Source organism: Myotis brandtii, unplaced genomic scaffold (genome assembly GCF_000412655.1).
Source record: "Myotis brandtii unplaced genomic scaffold, ASM41265v1 scaffold480, whole genome shotgun sequence".
In the NCBI taxonomy this organism is placed as follows: domain Eukaryota; kingdom Metazoa; phylum Chordata; class Mammalia; order Chiroptera; family Vespertilionidae; genus Myotis; species Myotis brandtii.
The window spans coordinates 849,817-869,228 of record NW_005368342.1 but is presented as its reverse complement, the minus strand read 5'-3'; the positions used below and the strand labels follow the sequence as shown (position 1 = coordinate 869,228).

General features: G+C 43.6%; 2 protein-coding genes across 12 annotated transcripts in view; one reads left to right on the top strand and one right to left on the bottom strand.

The window, feature by feature from the left end:
- Positions 1-11,221, top strand: part of ZC3H12B (zinc finger CCCH-type containing 12B) — an 89,168-nt gene extending 77,947 nt beyond the window's left edge. For all 6 annotated transcript variants that reach the window (XM_005876177.2, XM_005876174.2, XM_014547671.1 and 3 more), the window contains 3 exons: positions 4,116-4,350; positions 4,984-5,090; positions 6,273-11,221. In XM_005876177.2, coding sequence (XP_005876239.1) covers positions 4,116-4,350; positions 4,984-5,090; positions 6,273-7,693 — 1,763 coding nt within the window. In that variant the 3' untranslated portion in view covers positions 7,694-11,221. The remainder of the gene's footprint in view (positions 1-4,115; positions 4,351-4,983; positions 5,091-6,272) is intronic.
- A 4,863-nt stretch (positions 11,222-16,084) lies between these two features.
- The window catches only part of LAS1L (LAS1-like, ribosome biogenesis factor), a 25,095-nt gene continuing 21,767 nt past the window's right edge, over positions 16,085-19,412 (bottom strand). For 4 of the 6 annotated variants that reach the window (XM_005876178.2, XM_005876179.2, XM_014547675.1 and 1 more), the window contains one exon: positions 16,907-17,235. In XM_005876178.2, the coding sequence (XP_005876240.2) occupies positions 17,112-17,235 (124 nt within the window). In that variant the 3' untranslated portion in view covers positions 16,907-17,111. Of the gene's footprint in view, positions 16,721-16,906; positions 17,336-19,412 lie in introns of those variants that run through there. The other 2 variants (XM_014547673.1, XM_014547674.1) reach the window with 2 other exon arrangements.

Genomic DNA, 19,412 nt, shown 5'->3' with positions numbered 1-19,412 from the left:
ACAGTATGGAGTTTCCTCAAAAAATTAAAAATGGAACTCTCATTTGACCCAGTGATCCCACTTCTAGGAATATATCCCAAGAAATCAGAAACACCAATCAGAAAGGATATATGCACCCCTCTGTTTCGTAGCAGCACAATTTACAGTAGGTAAAATTTAGAATCAGCCTAAGTGCCTGCCCATCAGCAGATGAGTGGATTAAAAAACTTTGGTACACCTATACAATGGAATACTATGCTGCTGTAAAAAAGAAACTCTTACCATTTGCAACAGCATGGATCAACCTGGAGAGCATTATGCTAAGCAAAATAAGCCAGTCTGAGAAAGATAAATACCACATGATCTCACTCATTTGTGGACTATAATGAACAATATAAACTGATGAACAAAAATAGAGCCAGAGAAAAAAGATATTTTAGAATATAATTGAAGTAACCCTGATATTTGCAGATTTTTAATATTTCCTACAACTTTTGTGATATTATACTATGTAAGTACAGTTTTGGTTATATTATTATATTTAAAATCTTTTTTCTTGAAATATTATTTATTGCATGTAATATTATTATTTTTAAAATCATTTTTCTTGTGATAAAAAAGGAATATTTTTCCAAATAAAACTATCATTCTGTTGTTCCATACAACAGTTAAATAGAGACACCTTCAATTCAACAAAGAATCAAGCTCTCAGTTTGAAAAAAGGTGTGCTTTTCTATTTTACCATAGACTACAGATTAAATGAGGTTGAATCTGGTTATGAATATGACTGTTTCCTAAAAGACTAAAGAAACTTTGGTAGAAAATGAATCTCATTCTGTACCAGAGAAGTGATTGTGACATTTGAAATTAGGAGGTAGAAAAGAGAGAGAGAGAGAAGTCTCATGGCAGTCAGAGTCAACTTATCCACAAGACATAGTAGTCCAAGGGCCCAAGACCCATGATGATACTTTTAGGGTCCCACAGAAATGTTTCAATAATTTTTAAATTATTTTTACATCCTCACTTGAGGACATGGGGAGCGGGTAGAGAGAGAGAGAGAGAGAGAGAGAGAGAGAAACTTGATTGGTTGCCTTCTGTGTGTGCCCCAACTGGGGATCCAACCTGCAACCCAGGTATGTGCCCTGACCGGGAATTGAATTGGCAACCTTTCAGTGCACTGAACAATGCTCAACCAACCGAGCCACTCTGGTTTGGCAAAAATGCTTTAATTTATTTTCTTTTTAACATCAGGAGGAAAAAATTGGATATAATGATGATTAAATAATAATATATCTAACTAGATTATTTGTGCCTATACCAGTGCAGTTGTAAAGTATAATCCTATATAATAAAAGCCTAATATGCAAATTGTCCGACTGAAAGTTTGACTGCTCGCTATGACGTGCGCTGACCACCAGGGGGCAGTGCAGACCATGGTGGGCGTCAGCACTGGCAGTGGGTGGCAGTGGAGGTCTGCCAGCCCCGGTGGGCCCTGATGAAAGCAGGACCATGGTGGGATGGTGGAGCAAGTGAGGGGGCAGTGCCAGGCCACGGCGGGGTGCCAGGCGGGGCTGTGGGGCTGCAAGTCTGGGGGCACGAGCTGGGGCCTGATCCCCACAGGCCACCCCGAGGGACCCCACCTGTGTATGAATTTTTCCACAGGGCCTCTAGTCTTATCTAATAAAGATGGAATATGCAAATTGACCATCATGCAGTCACAAAGATGGCTGTGCCCACAGCGGAGGCCATATTCCTGTAACGAGCCTTAACAAGCAATCAGCAGGGACCTGAGGCTGCGTGGCGCTGGGCTGGGGCAGGGGACCTCAGGCTGCACCCCCGCCCCGGCGCCAGGCCAAGGGACCTCAGGCCGTGCCCCCTGCCTGGCAGGGCTTGATGGAGGTCCTCAGGTTGCACCCCCTACCCCAGTGCTGGGCCGGTGGACCTCAGAGTGCTCCCCTGCCCCAGGCTGGGGGACCTCAGGCCGCTCCCCCCGCCTAGTGGGGCTTGACAGGGGACCTGAGGCTGCGCCCCCACCAGGCAGGGCTTGATGGGGGCCGTGAGGCTGCTCCCCCTTCCTGGCACCGGGCCCGGGGACCTGAGTTTGCACCCCCCACCACGGGGCTTGATGGGGGATCTTAGGCTGTGTCCCCTGCCCGGCGAGGCTTGACGGGGGACCTCAGGCCATGCCCCTTGCCCAGTAGGGCTTGATGGGGGATCTCAGGCCACATCCCCCACCCAGCGGGGCTTGACAGGGGACCTCAAGGTGCATCTCCCTGCCCCGGCGCCAGTCCAGGGCACCTGAGGCCACTCCCCCCCGTCCGGCCATGCCCCCCACCTAGTGGGGTTTGATGGGGGATCTCAGACCATGTCCAGCGGGGCTTGATGGGGTACCTCAGGCCATGCCCCCCACCCCAACACTGAGCCAGAGGACCTCAGGCCATGATCCCCACCCCGGCGCTGGGCAGAGGGACCTCAGGCTGCACCCTGCCTGTCCTGGCGCCAGGCCGGGGGACCTGAGGCCGTACCGCCCACCCTGGGGCCAGGCCAGGGGACCTGAGAGTGTGCTGGGGGACCTGAAGCTGCGCCCCCCCCACCACCCGGAGGTGCTTGACAAGGGTGGGGCTAGCTGAGTCTGGGTGTCACGTGATTTTGAGGTGCTGTGGGTGGGCAGGGACTTGACTCTGGGTCCCACAGCGCACCCCAGACTCTGACAGGAGGAAGATTTTCATATACATTTTACTAATTTTCTTTCATCTCTGACACTTCTATTATAGAGAAAGGGCAAATAGAAATATTAAAATATTTCCTCTAATTAATCCCCTTTTAATGTGCATGAATTTTGTGCACCAGGCCACTAGTTTTTAATATATCTTTATGGAATAATGGCCCATGAAGGCAAAACTGCCAAAAATCCAAAAAAGTTATATGCAGCCCTGATGGCAGGAAGCTCACTGTATTCACTAACAACAATATGTGAAGCTAGCTCTTTATATTTCAGAGCATATAGACCCCAGTCCTCTGAGTATCAGCTATTGGCTGATGTGACAAATGGCTGTTGTAGCTGTCTACCAGCGGCTGAACAGGCTCCCAGACTCAGTCTGAGAGTGGATCCTGGCCCTACTCGTACACAACCTTCCTTTTCTCAACAATTAAGAGGCCAAAGGAACGAGGGGCAGTACTAACATACCACAGCTTGATGTTTTCCCTTAACTGTGGCCTTCCTTTAGGCAGAAGGTAAAAACAGAAGTCCCTAGGAGTGATGCTTTATTCTCCTAGTGGCAGACACATCCTCAGTATACTGCCCTATTTTCTTCAGCAGCTAAAAACTGGTATTTTAGTTTTGTTTTTAAATATAATTTTATTTATTTCAGAGAGGAAGGGAGAGGGGGAGAGAAATAGAAACATCAATGTTGAAAATCATTGATCATCTGCCTCCTGCATGCCCCACACTGGGGATTGAACCCACAAGCCAGGCAGGTGCCCTAACCGGGAATTGAACTGTGACCTCTTGGTTCATAGGTTGACCCTCAACCACCGGGCTGGTGCTTCAGTTTTTAGCTGCATGAATTCTAGAATATCAGTGATATTTCTCACTCTTCATGGTAGGTTTAAAACTTAGTTGTCATTGAATTCAGTTCCCTCATTTTTTTCCCTCACCTGAGGATATGTTTTTATTGATTTTTTTCTTTTTAGAGAGAGGGAGAGAGAGAGAGAGAGAGAGAGAGAGAGAGAGAGAGAGAGAAAGAGAAAGAGAGAAACATTAATGTGAGAGAGAAACATTGATTGGTTGTCTCCCATATGTTCCCCAACCACAGATTGAACCCACAACCTAGGTATGTGCTCTGACTGGGAATCTAATCTGCAACCTTTCGGTTTACGGGACAACTCTCCAACCAACTGAGCCACACCGGCCAAGGCTCCTATTCCTTCATTTTATCTAAAAGAAAGCTGAAATCCAAAGGGGAAGGTGACTTGTCTAAGGTCACAATCCAAATTGGTGCCATAGCCAGAAATAGAGGCCACTTTCTCTCTAAGGGAAAATAATATATTCATCTAGTACCAATTAATCAATTCATAATGTTGTTAATTTCCAAAGATAATTTCTACTCTGTGGCATATAATCCATATTTTGACAGATCAAGATATCCTACGAAAACTAGAGAAGGAGAAGATTCTTGTGTTCACACCATCCCGAAGGGTCCAAGGCAGGAGAGTTGTCTGCTATGATGACCGGTTCATAGTCAAACTGGCTTTTGATTCTGATGGCATCATTGTATCCAATGATAACTATCGAGACCTTCAAATCGAAAAGCCAGAATGGAAGAAGTTTATAGAAGAGCGATTGCTGATGTATTCTTTTGTGAATGACAAGTAAGTTTCTTTCCTGTAGACTTTGAATAGCCTAAATCCAAGTTACCACTAGGAATAGATCTCATTTCACGTCAGTAAACATTTCCTGAACACTTACTGTGTACTGTGCGTTATGCTGGCTGCCATGGGGATAAAATGCTGGATAAGAAACAAGACTTACCCTTAAGAAGAGACAACCATAGTATGGTGTGATAAGTGCTATAGTTACAATTTTTAAATTGCTTTATCTATGTGAAACAATAGGAAAAGGCTTCACAGAGAAGATGACATTTGAGTTGAAGTTTACAGATAGAGGAAAGGGGGCTGCTGGGCATTACAGGTAAAGAAGACATCATGAATAAAGCTATAAAGGTGTGGAAGTGGGTTACATGTTGAGGAAAACCGCAGGTATGCTAGTTTGGCTGGGACATATAGTCCATGGAAGAATTATGCAGAGGAAAAATCATTCATTTTTTTGTGATCAAGGGGGAACAGGGAGAAAAAAATGCTGGCTTAGCAAAAGATAGACTTGAGACAGGAAGGGCAATTATGAGGCTGTGACAATAGTAGAGGCAAGAGGTAATTAAGGCATACACTTATGATAAGGGGTATTGGGAACAGAAGGGAAGACATTTATCTCTTGCTTGCTTTCAGATTTATGCCTCCAGATGATCCTTTAGGACGCCATGGTCCAAGCCTTGAAAATTTCTTAAGAAAGAGACCTGTTGTTCCTGAACACAAGAAGCAACCATGCCCTTATGGTGAGTACCTTATGTGAAAAACTGAGTTCTGTACTAAGGAAAGCATAAGGACTCAGAATACTTTATCTTCAAGATTTCCCTGTCAAATGAAAATTCTGGCTTGTCTACTTTCTGTGAGTTAAAGTCTTGTCTTCGTGTATTTTCATTTAGATATTTAAAGAAAGATCCTAGAAACTGCATGAGAAAAGGGTAACCAGAATTTAAAAGATTAGTTGTTACTTGTTAAAATTAGTTGTTATTTGTGTTCTAGCTGCCTCTGTTCTGAGCAGTGTTGCTGGGGCAGGGAAACGCAGAACCCCACAGGGCCTACAGAAGCAGAAAGGATAATGCCAAATTGGGTTTTGCCCCAAGAAAGATGTCTCTCAGGCAGGTGATTGCACCCTCTGTCAACTAACAAATACCCTTCTCTTCAGATCTGTACTTTCCAATTTGCTTCTAAACTTTGGTTTCATTTACTTTTTAAAAATACAGTTTTATAGAGTACTTTAATGATCTTACCCAAGTCCCTCTGTTACAAAGTTTGTGAGCCTAACAGTGCAACATGGGTTGCCTGGTCTGAGGCTACTTTGGATGTTCAGTCTTTTGGGGGTAATTATTGGTTTTTGAACATCTGGGTTTTTGTCCTCAATTAACATTTATTTAAGTCATAGAGTATTTTCATGTTCATTATCTTCATTTAATCTTTACAACAACCCTATAATATAGGAATAATTGCAAACCTTGTTTACAGAAGAGGAAACTGAGGCTCAGGAAGTAGTCACTCCCCAAGGTCACATGGCTAGTAAGTGACATAGCTGGAATTGAAACTTAGCTCTGACTGGCCTCCAAGCCTGTGCTCTTTGCATTGCACTATACTGCCTGCTGCTGCTCTACACCACTTCAGCACACGGGTTATCCCTAGGCAAAGTTGTGAATTATAGGAAAATAAAAGCTGTTCAACTGCTTAGCTCCTAGCTTTCACACTGCAGTTTCCTCCCCAGCTTTCTTCTTCTTCTCTCTCCCCTCACAGTGTGTGATGCCTCCTTGGTGTTGTCTGTCTCTCATCTTTATGGAAAGTTACTTTTTTGCCTTAACCCCAAACAGTAAAACTCTAACCTGAATGACCAGATTGTTACGAGAGTTTCTGGCACAGAAAGTCACACCACTATGAGAGAGGTCTTACCCCAAGGCATTATTTTTCAGGCAAAAAATGCACCTACGGCCACAAGTGCAAATACTACCATCCGGAGCGGGCCAACCAACCCCAGCGTTCGGTGGCTGATGAGCTCCGCATCAGTGCCAAACTATCCACAGTGAAAACTATGAGTGAAGGCACCCTGGCCAAATGTGGCACAGGGTTGTCTAATGCCAAAAGTGAGATAACCTCAGAAGTCAAGCGTGTGGCTCCTAAGCGCCAATCAGATCCCAGCATTCGGTCGGTGGCTGTGGAACCTGAGGAATGGCTGTCCATTTCCCGTAAGCCGGAGGCCAGTTCTGTACCTTCACTTGTGACCGCACTAAGTGTCCCCACAATCCCACCCCCCAAAAGCCATGCAGTGGGTGCACTCAACACCCGTTCGGCCAGTAGCCCAGTGCCAGGATCCTCTCATTTCCCCCACCAGAAGTCCTCATTGGAGCACATGGCCAGCATGCAGTATCCCCCCATCCTGGTTACCAACAGCCATGGGACCCCTATTAGTTATGCCGAGCAATACCCAAAGTTTGAGTCCTTGGGGGACCATGGCTACTATTCAATGTTAGGTGACTTCTCCAAAATGAACATCAACAGCATGCATAATCGAGAGTACTACATGGCTGAAGCAGACTCGGGGGTGTATGCCAGGAATCCCAACCTCTGTCCAGACAGCCGTATGAGCCATACCAGGAATGACAACTATTCCTCTTACAACAACCTGTACTTGGCTGTAGCTGATGCCCATCCTGAAGGCAGTTTGAAGCTGCACCGCTCAGCATCTCAAAACCGTCTTCAGCCTTTTCCTCATGGTTACCATGAAGCCTTAATGCGAGCGCAGAGCTATGGCCCAGAGGATTCTAAGCAAGCCCCCCACAAGCAGTCAGTCCCCCACTTAGTTCTGCATGCCCAGCACCCAGCAACTGGAGCACGCTTCAGCTGTCCTGGAGACTACCCCATGCCTCACAATATCCATCCTGGGGCAACTTCCCAGCCAGGACGTGCCCTGGTGATGACTCGGATGGACAGCATTTCTGACTCCCGCCTCTATGAGAGCAACCCCATGAGGCAAAGACGGCCTCCTCTGTGCCGGGAACAACATGCTAGCTGGGACCCACTGCCTTGTACAACTGACTCCTATGGCTACCATTCCTATCCCTTGAGTAACAACCTCATGCAACCATGCTATGAACCAGTGATGGTACGGAGCGTACCTGAAAAGATGGAGCAGCTTTGGAGGAATCCTTGGGTCGGAATGTGCAGTGATTCCAGGGAGCATATGATCCCAGAGCACCAGTATCAGACCTACAAGAACCTCTGCAATATTTTCCCTTCCAACATCGTCCTTGCAGTGATGGAGAAGAATCCTCACACAGCAGATGCCCAGCAGCTGGCAGCCTTGATTGTTTCTAAGCTTAGGGCTGCACGTTGACATGACATAGTATCTATTCCTTCATACAAATATGAATATTAATACTAATAATGCACTAATACTATGATAATAGTAACTAATAATTGTGTGTTGCGCTTTAAAAGTTACAGACTGTTAACGTCATTGAAGCACATAACAACCCTGTGAGGTAAGTTTTACTAATGTGTTGTTTGCTAGACAAGGAAACTGAAGCTCATTGAGATTAAATTATTTGCTAAGGTCACACTGCTAGCAAATTACCAAGTCAGGACTCACACCCAAGTCCTCTGATTCCAAGTCTCATACCCTTTTGCACTGCATCATGCAGGTAATGAAGGACAAAACCTAGGGGGAGAGGCCCAAGTATAAGAAACCCCAAGAGATTCCATTATGTTGTCATAGTTACACATTTTATATTACAAAGTATTGATGATATATCTAATTTAGAGAACATCAAGATCAGGTCATATGTTGAATTAACCTTTTAGAATTTTTAATAGGAATATTTAAAGCTATTTAAAAACAAATGCATACTTTATTGCATGGATATCTGACCATTTAATATCTTTATTAACCAAGCTATAGAGTCACATCAAAGCTTCTAGAGCTATATTTCAAATCTACTGCTAGGAATTATATTGCATGTATGACTGTATGCATTTAGTTTGAAATGTGTGTGTATCTCTGTATAACTTTTTATATAGTGGTAAGATAGGCTCTGCACAGTCCTTAGTCTACAGCTAAACAGATCACAAATCTGAGTTGATAAATTTATGTCACATTTCATAGTTTCAACTCACTTTTAAAGTGAAATTACATGCTAATATTTGAACACTGCTTTCTTAGGCAACAGAGCAAACTATTTCCTTTGCACTTTTTTACTTATCAACATTTATTAAGAGTTGTTAGCTTTTAAATCTCTTCACCTCAGCAATTTAGGGATCAGATTGCTGCCATCTTCTGCAGAATAGCTGATTGATAAGCTCAAGTTTCAAGCATAGTAAGTGTGTGCTAGACAAGCACAAAAGAGTTTGACCAGGGCCAAGGAATTTACTACCAGAAAGATGGCCAAACTCATGTGGCATTAAATGATGAACACAAAAGCTGCACTCAAGAAGGGTCTAATGGATGAGCTTTGGACTTCTGATCTATGCAGTATTCAACATCACAGAATAAAATGTAATGGAGGACAGTGCACAGCCATGTAATCCACTTTCTCCTACTGTCCACTCTTTGGGCAATGAAGTTGAACATTGGTGGAGCAGAATTTCTTTAAGAAACACAACCAGGGGATTTTCTAGATAGAAAAAGTAGCTTCCAAAAGGGATGCTACATCTTTTGTAATTTCTGGCTCAGTTATGCACTTCAAATACATGCCAAGAGAGCAAACTTGCCCTTAGATAATTCTTAGATGCATTACTAAAGAAGGCAGGACTTTGGGTTGAGTGGCATCATTTGCACAACTTGTTATCTTGCTCAGGGTGGGAACCTTTATAGCTAAATGCCTCTAGAAGAGGCATTTTTAGTTTTTCTTTTTTTAAAGCTGCACTAAATGAACCCCCTTTTTGAATCTATTGTATAGTTCAGCATTTTGAACCATGACTAGCTCACTATTTCATGAGCTGGATCTTAATAATTTCTATGGTCGTTTTTTCATAAAAGTTAAGAAGGCCTGGCCTTGGCCTTTTGTTTCTTCATGAGAAGGTGTGACACTGCCTATAAATGTTTCTTACTCTGAAACACTCCGAATGTGAGGCTGTAGTCAGGGTTGTTTCTGGTGGTTTGATAATGGCTTGCATGCTCTTTATTGGCTCTCCATAACTGTCCTAGTTGATAAAAAATGTATAAACCAATGTTTCCCTTCTGTTAACCATAGCTTCACATTCATGTCCTACCCTCTGATTTTTCCATTCCCCAGCATATTGAGGTGTAAAAGTATTTTCTGCCATGTAGGTCCATAGAGAGTAACAGCTGCCACTGAAGTGCTTCCTATTTCACACAACCACCATTTCATACTTTCAACTTCTTGCATCTTCTAAATCTGTCCTGTCTAAATCAGGGTATTTGACAATTTTAGAGGACTCTATTGTCTTTGTGCCGGTTAATTCATCTTCCTACCAAAATCATCAATGGCACCACAGTGTCCACTACCTGCACAATTTACCAGGAAGCACAAGATTAATCTTGTCAGCTGCAATTCATCTTGAACATGTTCATGTTTAGTAATAAAAAAAAGTATAAGCTCCTCCCAATGCAGGAAATATTTTTAAGGCAGAATATGTATTTATTTCCTAAAAACAATTGTCATTCTCTTCTCATAAAATGTGTATGAACCAAAGCTGCTAGGAGCAATGCCTAAAATAACCAGAAATGACCTTTTGTTGATACAAATTGTATCTCTCTTTTTCCTGATTGTATAGTAACAAATGTACAAAACTCATCTTAAACTAGGTTTGGTACTGACTTTCACCATGATGTTTGTGGCACTGTGTGTCACAGGGAAGTAGCCCAGGAGACATGAGAGAGCTTTTATTTCCAAAGGGCAGTAGTAGTTCATAGACAAAGACAGTTTTTCAAGGCCTCTTTATTACTATGTGCACATTGTATATACAGTTTCAAGCATTATATTGCAATAAATTCTCCTTAGCCTATTAAATTTAATATGTCCTTGCAAAAGGAATTTTGTATACCAAGTGTCAGTATTAGTGAATCATTTGCAAGAATTGGTAAGTAGAGCTATACAATTATGAATGCATAAATCCAGCTTGTTTCTTAGTGAAGTTATTAGAGAAACATTTTCTTTACATTGAGGCCTACACACTTCTTGACTTTTCCATTGTGTCTGTAATTATAAAACAGCAAATACAAAGAAGCATTGGAACCCCCTTGGCTTCCTTGATAATGAAATCAAGCTTCCTTCATGGACCTAAGTGGGTGTCCTTCAAGATATTTACCTCAAAGCACTCAGCAGGGGTTACTGCACAGTGTTTTGTGTGGTTTTCAAGCAGTAGTACATTTTGCAAGAGGTGCTTTGCAATTTTAATTCTTCCTCTGAGTTTCTGAACTCATGGAAAGTCTACGCTTGTTCAGACCTTAGATTTTGTAGATTTTGTTGTTGTTGTTATGTTTTATTTCAACCTGAGGAAGTGTGACTCTGGAGTGGCATGTTCAATCCAGGGAACCTTTTCAAAGGTAGCATATAGCCACTACACCCTCTCTTAAGGTGCAAGGTATGGAAGGGAGAATGACAGATGCCTTATGGAAATGGCCTACAAACTTTTCTTCTAAGTAATTATTTCTGTCCCTCTCTCCCTCTCTCTGCTAGTTTCCAGGAGAATACTTCTAAATCCCACTTTTTCTATTTTAGAATAAATTGTCTTTATACAATATTCAAACATCGATACCCATTAACCTTTGACACTGGGTTTTCTTCTAATATAAAAAAATTAATTTGAGATACCATTCTATTTATGCTATACAAATGCCCCTTTTGAGGGCCAATTTCTTTCTTTCTTTCTTCTCTTTCCTTCCTCCCTCCCTTCCTTCCTCCCTTCCTTCCTTCCTTCCTTCCTTCCTTCCTTCCTTCCTTCCTTCCTTCTTTCTTTCTTTCTTTCTTTCTTTTCTTTCCAGAGGATATGTTTTTATTAATGAGAGAGAGAGAGAGAGAGAGAGAGAGAGAGAGAGAGAGAGATAGAAATATTGATGTGAGAGAGAAACATCTATTAGTTGCCTCCCGTACATGCCCCGACCGGGGCTCGAAACTGCAACCTGGGTATGTGTCCTGACCGGGAATCAAACCCATGACCCTTTGGGGCACAGGGAGACGCTCCAACCAACTGAGCAACACTGGCCAGGGCTGAGGGCCAATTTTAATATACTTTGTTTTACTCTGTGAACCAGGTCTGGAACTACACAGGGAAAGTAATGTTAAGCTGTCCAAAGAGTCCTGCTCAGGTCTCCTGCTAACCCTTCTCTGCCTTCCCCTAGTTTGCTTCTCCTCAGTTCTGACACTGAGGAGTATATAGTCTTCAAATGAAATGACGTTAGTTCTCATTGGAAACCAAACCAGTATATTTTGGGAACCTGCTTGTCTAAAGTAGTCAATGCCTTTGAAAAGACTCAGAATGTTCACTATCTATTATATTGTAGCTAGCTATATATATAGGCAGATTGACTATTTTCCATCCTGGTTTGTGAATCATTGAGCTATAGTAGTTTGCTTTATCTATTTGTAGGATTAAACAATACTGTTTAATGGTTGTAAACTTTTATAAAATCTCTTTGGGTTTTTTGTTTGACCCAAACACAATGTAAGTCTCAATGACAAAATATACAAAGCTAACCAGAGGTGAGTGAAAACATATTCTACCCCATTTTGTCTGACTCTATAATGCATGTGCAATGCTTTGCAATATGTACTTACTAGCATGAATGTCTATGACTATCAGGTTTTAATTTGTTTTGCCTATAATAGTGATGGAAAATGGTGTATACTTGACAACAATGAACTGTAACTACACTTATTTACTGCATAAACTATTTGTCTACTAACCAGTAATGGCTTTGTTTCTTTAAGAACAACACCAAAAGTCATACCACACCTACATATATACACACTCTGGTTTGCTCCTAAAATGATTAAATTTCTGTCCTTGGAACTGGCATCTTGAGATAAGCTATAAGGAGGGGGATCTTCCCAAATGAGTTCAACTGAATTTTATCACAGTAGCAGTTTTTGTCTACTAACACAGCTCTAAATGCTAGTCAACTGGAGATTCCCTCAGGCTTGAGTGGGGCAAGGCATCCATTGGTGGGTCAGAACAAGGTGGAGAACTCAGATTTGAGGCTTATTTCTGTAAAGAACCTATAGTTTATCCCCTGAATAGCCTCAGTGTCACAGAGGCATCATCTGCTGGGCCTTAGAGCTAGAAGCCTCCTGGCACTCTATACTTCACAGAAAAGTCACTCGGGGAGTACTCAGCAGCATCAACTCTATCAGGTTATAGATGTGGGAACTGAGATTCCAAAAAATGAAGTAATTTGACCAAAGCTGAACAGGGAGTTAGTGGCAAAGCCATGAATGAAACCCTGGCCTCATTGCTCCAGGCCAATGAGCCCTTTATCACAGGGGTGTCTGCTCTTCCCTCAGTCCTCTCTGGAGCCTCCTACTCACCCCAGCCCTGCCACTCCAGGCCAGTCTCATTATAAAGGCAGAGGTGGCCACAGCTGCAGAGCTCAGCCTAGAAGCCTTTGGGAGGGGCTATTCGTGAATCTGAGAATATCTTTTTTTTTCTTTCATCATCCTTCTTGAGATTAAGAGTGCTCATCTCTCCCCACCCTCTTCCTCTCTGTGTCCTTCCCCTTGCTGCCTTCTCACACATTTCTCAGGCATACTTATGACAAGTTCTTACTGAGTACCAAATAGGGGCCTGGCCTATATTGGGCTAGGGAGAAATGAAGAGGAGGAAACAGTTCCTGTTTTCTGGAACTTGCGCTCTATTGAGGGAATGAAGTACACTTAGAGTAATAAATTAATAAAGACTTTCATTGTTATAGGATTGTACACCTGAAACTTATATAGTGTCATTAACTGATGTTATCCTAATACATTTAATTTTTTATTGATGAGAGATTTGTTGTTCCACTTATTTATGCATTCATTGGTTGATTCTTGTATGTGCCCAGACAAGGGATCAAACCTGCAACCTTGGTTTATGGAACGATGCTCTAACCGAGTTACTTGGCCAGGGCTAATACATTTAATTTTCTAAAAAAAAAAAAGACTTTCTTGGAGGGCAGTAACAGCATGAGGGTAGGGGAAGTAATAAAAATAGAATTTCAGGAAGGAACAATTCAGTGTTCAATGCCTCTCCCTAATCATAGGTGGAAAATCAACTAGTCTGACCATAACCCACTGTATGTAGCTTACCTCTCTGGACTCAGGACCTACATTTTCTTCACATAACGCATGTTCCAATCATCCTGAACCCTTCACAGGTGCCCCAACATGCCATGCTCTTTCTTATCCCCTCCAGACTTTTGCCTTCTTTCTAATCCTTGTTGTGACTAGTACTCTATTGACTTTGAAGACACACTGCTAACGTCACCTCCTCTATTAAGCTGTCCCACCTCCTTGTCCAGATATTTAGTCCTCCCTCCAGTGGGCCTTGCAAGTATCTTGAACAATACCTCTATTTTAGTACATGTCACTCTGTTATAATTGTGTTGGCACAGCAGACTCCCCCACAAAACAGGAAGTTCCTTGGGGGCAGGAATCATGAAAGAGTGAATCTCAATTACTGTTGTTAAATAATATAATCTATGCTCCCTTTCCTTGACTCCCAACTCTGTTCCCAGTTAAATGTGTGTAGCTGAAAGACTTTCTAATCAATCTCTAGTCAGAAGGAAGAGGTCCAAGGACATTGGGCTAATGTCCTTCCTGGCTGGTCCTTCCCCACACCCCCCACTCAACCCCATCCCTGCCATCTGAAGCAGCCCACCCAGGAACCTGGCTCCACAAATCCCAGGTTTTAGGAGGATTTCAGCCAACAATGACCCTTGCCTCTTACTCTCCTTTGACCTGGACTAGAAATGAGCTCAGATAGCCTGCCCCTCATCTTTAGGTCAGTCTTTGAAGGCCAGGAGAAAGCACTTTGTCCAAGGATATATGAAGACCTGAGTCCTCAGATCAAGGCCCACCAACTCTGGTATGAATACATATCATTCATATATACAAAGCATCATAAGCTTTGTAGAGCACTTTCACGTTATCTTTTTTGATCCTTGCAACAAGCCTGTGAGGCAAACAGTATTCTACTTCTACAAATGAAGAAACTGTAGCATTATTTGCCCCGGGTTGTTCTCATTAAGTGATAGAACTTGCCTGGAACATAGGTCTTTGGGTAGCTTTCTACTCAGTGCATCTCAAACTTTACCATGCATCAGAGTCATGTGAAGGGCTTGTTAAACTAGATTGCTGCCCATCTCAACCTTTCTGATTCTGGTTAGAGTGGGGTTAAACATTTGTATTTCTAACAAGTACCCAGGTGATGCTGATTTTGCAAGAAATGTGGATCTATACCAGTGATGGCGAACCTATGACACGTGTGTCAGAGGTGACACGCAAACTCATTTTTTGGTTGATATTTGTTAAATGGCATTTAAATATATAAAATAAATATCAAAAATATAAGTCTTTGTTTTACTATGGTTGCAAATATCAAAAAATTTCTATATGTGACACAGCACCAGAGTTAAGTTAGGGTTTTTCAAAATGCTGACACGCCGAGCTCAAAAGGTTCGCCATCACTGATCTATACCAAGCTATTAAATTGTCCTGTGCCCTTAGGCTAATTCCTTCCCTTTTTGTCTGCCTCAGTGTCTCAATGCCTAAAATGAGGGGTCTAGATTAAAACTATGATCTCCAGGCCCTGGCCAGGTAGCTCAGTTGGTTAGAGCTTTATCTTAATACACCAAGTTTGTGGGTCCAATACCCAGTCAGGGCCCATACAAGAATCAACCAATGAATGCATAAATAAGTGGGAAACAAATCGATGTCTCTCTCTCTCTCTCTCTCTCTCTCTCTCTAATGCATAAATTAGTAGAACAACAAACTGATGTTTCTCTCTCTCTCAAATCAGTAAAGGAAAAAAACTATGATTTCCCAACTTTTTAGCCACAAAACCCATTTTACAAAAAATTTAAAAATCCTATGTAGAATACCAATACATACATAGTAGATAAAATTCAGGCTGTTTTAGAGAAGTGGTGGAGGGAAACCAAGAACTTGCAGCACCACCTTCTCGTGGAGCAGGCGCTGAGCTATCTCCCAGAGTACTTTTGCAAGTCTCTTGACCAGATATGGCCTAGATGCTTGAGGGCTCCTACAGCTCTGACATTTCAGGATGCAAAAAGACAGCATTTGTCATTGTGGCAGGAGAGGGAAGAGTAAGAGAAAAACTGACAGTAATCAGTGCAGGAGACTGCTTAATGCTTAGGTCCACACAGCACAGGAAATCTTAACCCCGTTGGGCTGCTGACCTCATGGACCCCTTTAATAATTGGATTCGATCTGTGGACCAGCCCTAGAAAAATTATATACACATAGCCACAGAGACATTCAGGATATCCTTTAAAAGGTGTTGAGCAGTCCCTAGAAGTTCTAACTCAAGTTCAAACCCTTGACAGAGGGCTCTAGCATAACATTTTCATTAAATTCCTCCTTGGCATTTTTTTAAATTGATTTCATAGAGGAAAGGAGGAGAAAGAAAGAAACATCACTGATGAGAGAGAATCATTGATTGGCTGCCTCCTGCACGCCCCCCACTGGGGATTGAGCCCGCAACCGGGTGTGTGCCCTTGACCAGAATCCAACCCGGGACCCTGCAGTCCGCAGGCCAACACTCTAACCACTGAGCCAAACCAGCTAGGGCCCTCCTTGACATTTTCATAGCATAATCCTTCTCCATTGTTCCTTGGCTCAGCCACTTCTTGGACCAGCTTCTTGACTGGAGAGTTGCCTGGTTCCGTCCCTTGCTCCCCTCCTCAGGGCCCAAACTTGGCCCCACAGAGATGCTCACTGTCTCACACAGTTAATTACTCTCCCCAGAGTTGGGGCTGGAGATACTATAGCTAGACTTGACCTCAGTCAACCACCACCCTGGAAATTTCACCCTGAGAAAAACAAAGAACTTGTGGTAGCACACTGCAATCCCTTATGGCACTTACTGGTGACTGTTCTTTCTTACTGGGAAGAGGGCTCTAAGGAGTGAGAACATGGTTTATTCATCCCTGTCTCTCAGTGCCCACCACAGGGAAGTTCATTCTATATTTTCTAGGCCAAAGGAGTGGGAAAGTAACGAAAAAAGGTTACTCTCACTTTTAACTGCTGTTTGGTGCCCAGTGAGGGCAGGCAGGGAAATGAGTCAGAAGCCTGCTGGGTAACATCAGTAAGGTTGGGTCTTCCTGCTGTCTGGGAGGTTCTGAGCAGATTTCCCTGACGCTGGCTGGCCTGTATGTCCAGCAATGCCTCTCTTCTGGGGCCTACAACTGAGAGCAAAAATGATTTGAGTCAGGAAGAAGGTATGAATGGAGCCTTGTGATAGAAACAATCAGGGGTGATGGGTCCAAGGGGCCCCAGGACCCAGCTCCTGCTCAAAGCCCCATTATGATCCCGCCTTCTCTGGAGCCCACAGAATAAAGGGAAAACTACATTGGTCTGCCCCAGCACATATCTCTCATCTCAAACACCAAAACAACAGTTGCCTGTTTATTGTTTTTCAAAAGACAACAAAAACAAAAGCAAAAACAATCAAAATGACATTGTGGTAAACGCTGAGCTGATGTGGCTGCCAAGGACTGTCTCCCAGGTTGTTTCATGGAACATCAGGTGCACTGAGGGGTGGGCTCCTGCCCCAACAGAGGTGGTACTGGGTGGACATCAGAAGAGCTGCAGACCAGTTTTGAGCCTGTGCAGCTGACCTTGGCTCCAGAGAAGGCCCTCCAAGTTGTTGCTGCCGTTGCTACAGTTGCTACTACCGATGCCACAGCTCAGGCCCAGGGTGCTACGAAGAGGTGGCACAGTCAGGGAAGGAGGCAGCTCTAGGCTCTGGAAGGCCTAAGGGTGCTTGATTGTGTATCTATGGGAGTGGCCCACCATCCTGCCTGGATTTACAAAGAAGAGACTAAAGCAAATCTAAACCACTTCAGATAACCCCCAGAAGTGGCTCTGTCCTCCCCTCACTTGAGGAAGGGGAGGAACAGAACTTTTCAAATGAAATTTTATGCAGAGCCCCAGTATATAAACCAGATTAAAGCAGATATATTTGGGTTGAGGTAGGATGGGGGACCAGCACTACCCCACCCACAGGAAGATATTAAAAGTGCCTACCATAATAGGCCTCTTCCAAGGCTCTACAGGTTGGAGGCCCAGAGAACCCTAGGCTGGATCCCTCCCACCCCAACAGCTAATTAAGGGGCCCAAGGCCAGGTATAAGCTATAGGACTAGGCCCAACTCCCAAGCCAGGATTTTAACATTGCTTTAGGGAGATACTGCACCCTCCCCTTCCCTGGCCCTGCTCAGAAACTCTGGCTTCCCCTGCTTCCTGCAGGTCAAAGGACCTTCCAGGTAGATGAGGACAGCTGAGAGCAAAGCCATCATCCTCTCCTCAGGCAGATCCATGGTTACACTAGAGCATCTAAAAAAAAGTTACAGATGATTTAGTCCCATCCCCGCCCATTACCCACCAATTTACAGACAAGGGAATTGAGGCCCAGAAATGAAAAGGGACTTGCCTAAGCCACAAAGCCAAGTCAGGGAGGAAAACCTGGTACAATGGAAGAAGCCTCCCTACTATAGGGGGTGTGGGAGCTGGCCCAAATTAGCTTCCTTCTGGAATTAGTTCTACCTTCCCACACTTCACCTTTAGTACCCTGGTGTTCATCAAGCCAGTATTACCCAAGGGGAGAGGAGATCTCTCTCCGACGTATGGACCCCACTCTCAGCTACACACTATGTGGCTTCCCCAGCTGCCTCCTCCACTCTCTCCAAGAAGCCTGCTGTCTCCTAGCCTCGGACAGTGAGTTCACGGCACTGCCTTGGGCCTGGCTGGCTGCTGGCCTCTGAGTTCTATAGCCCTCTCCCCAAATGTCTAGAGGAAGAGGGGCTCATCTCCCAGGTAGTGGGCAGGCAGCACAAAAATAGACTCTTAGTTTCAGGGGCCCACAAAGGTCTCTTTCTGGTACTCACAGGAATCCCCCAGTCACAATGGCCCTGCATTCTGGAATATACAAGCCCATGGGATGGGCTTCTTTGTGTGACCACCAGCAGAGCCCCTCAGTAAGGGCCGCGTGTTCCTGCTTCCCTGATGACCCAAGAGTTCCCACACCTGTGATACAGAGGTGAGTCTCGAGGGAGAGCATGAAGCTCTGTGCAGGCCTTGCTACCAAGATGCCTGTACAGTGTGGGGAGGTCTACTGATTACTCTGTGCACCTTTGGACAAATCCCTTCCCCTTTCTGGGCCTTAGTGTTCTCCTCAGAACGTGAGGAAATTGGATTAGAGTATCCATTCTTGACCTTTTGGGAGTGGTTGACACTTTAGAGCAAGCATGTCAAACTCGCGGCCCGCAATGTGGCCCACAACGAATATTTTTGTGGCCCAGCCAATATAATGTTATGTAAGAAACGTTTTAATAAAAATTTCGTAACTTAATTTTTACAATATCCTGTTATATATAATTATTAATAACGAACTACAATGTTTGCTAATGACTGATTACTATAATTATGTTGCATTCATTTCCTTTACATGCCTTATGCGCAGGCTCACCATGTCTCTCACTAATACTGGCAACGAATATTTTAGCAGCTGATTGCCATGCCATTAGTCTTGTACTGACTTGTTTGGTGTGCGCAACAGGAAATATTTTGCTTTTAGAGAACAAGAGAAATATTAATGTTATGCTTTTTAATTTGTGCAGTTATTCAGTGTCTGTTAATGTTCAAGAAAAAATATTAATTTTTATTAAAATGTTATTTTATGTTAACAATTACTCAATTATTTCAGTCTTTGTATTCAGCATGTCTCTATCAAAATAAACCTATGTTTTGCCATAACCGGTTTGGCTCAGTGGATAGAGCGTTGGCCTGCTGTCTGAAGGGTCCCAGGTTCGATTCCGGTCAAGGGCATGTGCCTTGGTTGCAGGCACATACCCAGTAGGGAGTGTGCAGGAGACAGCTG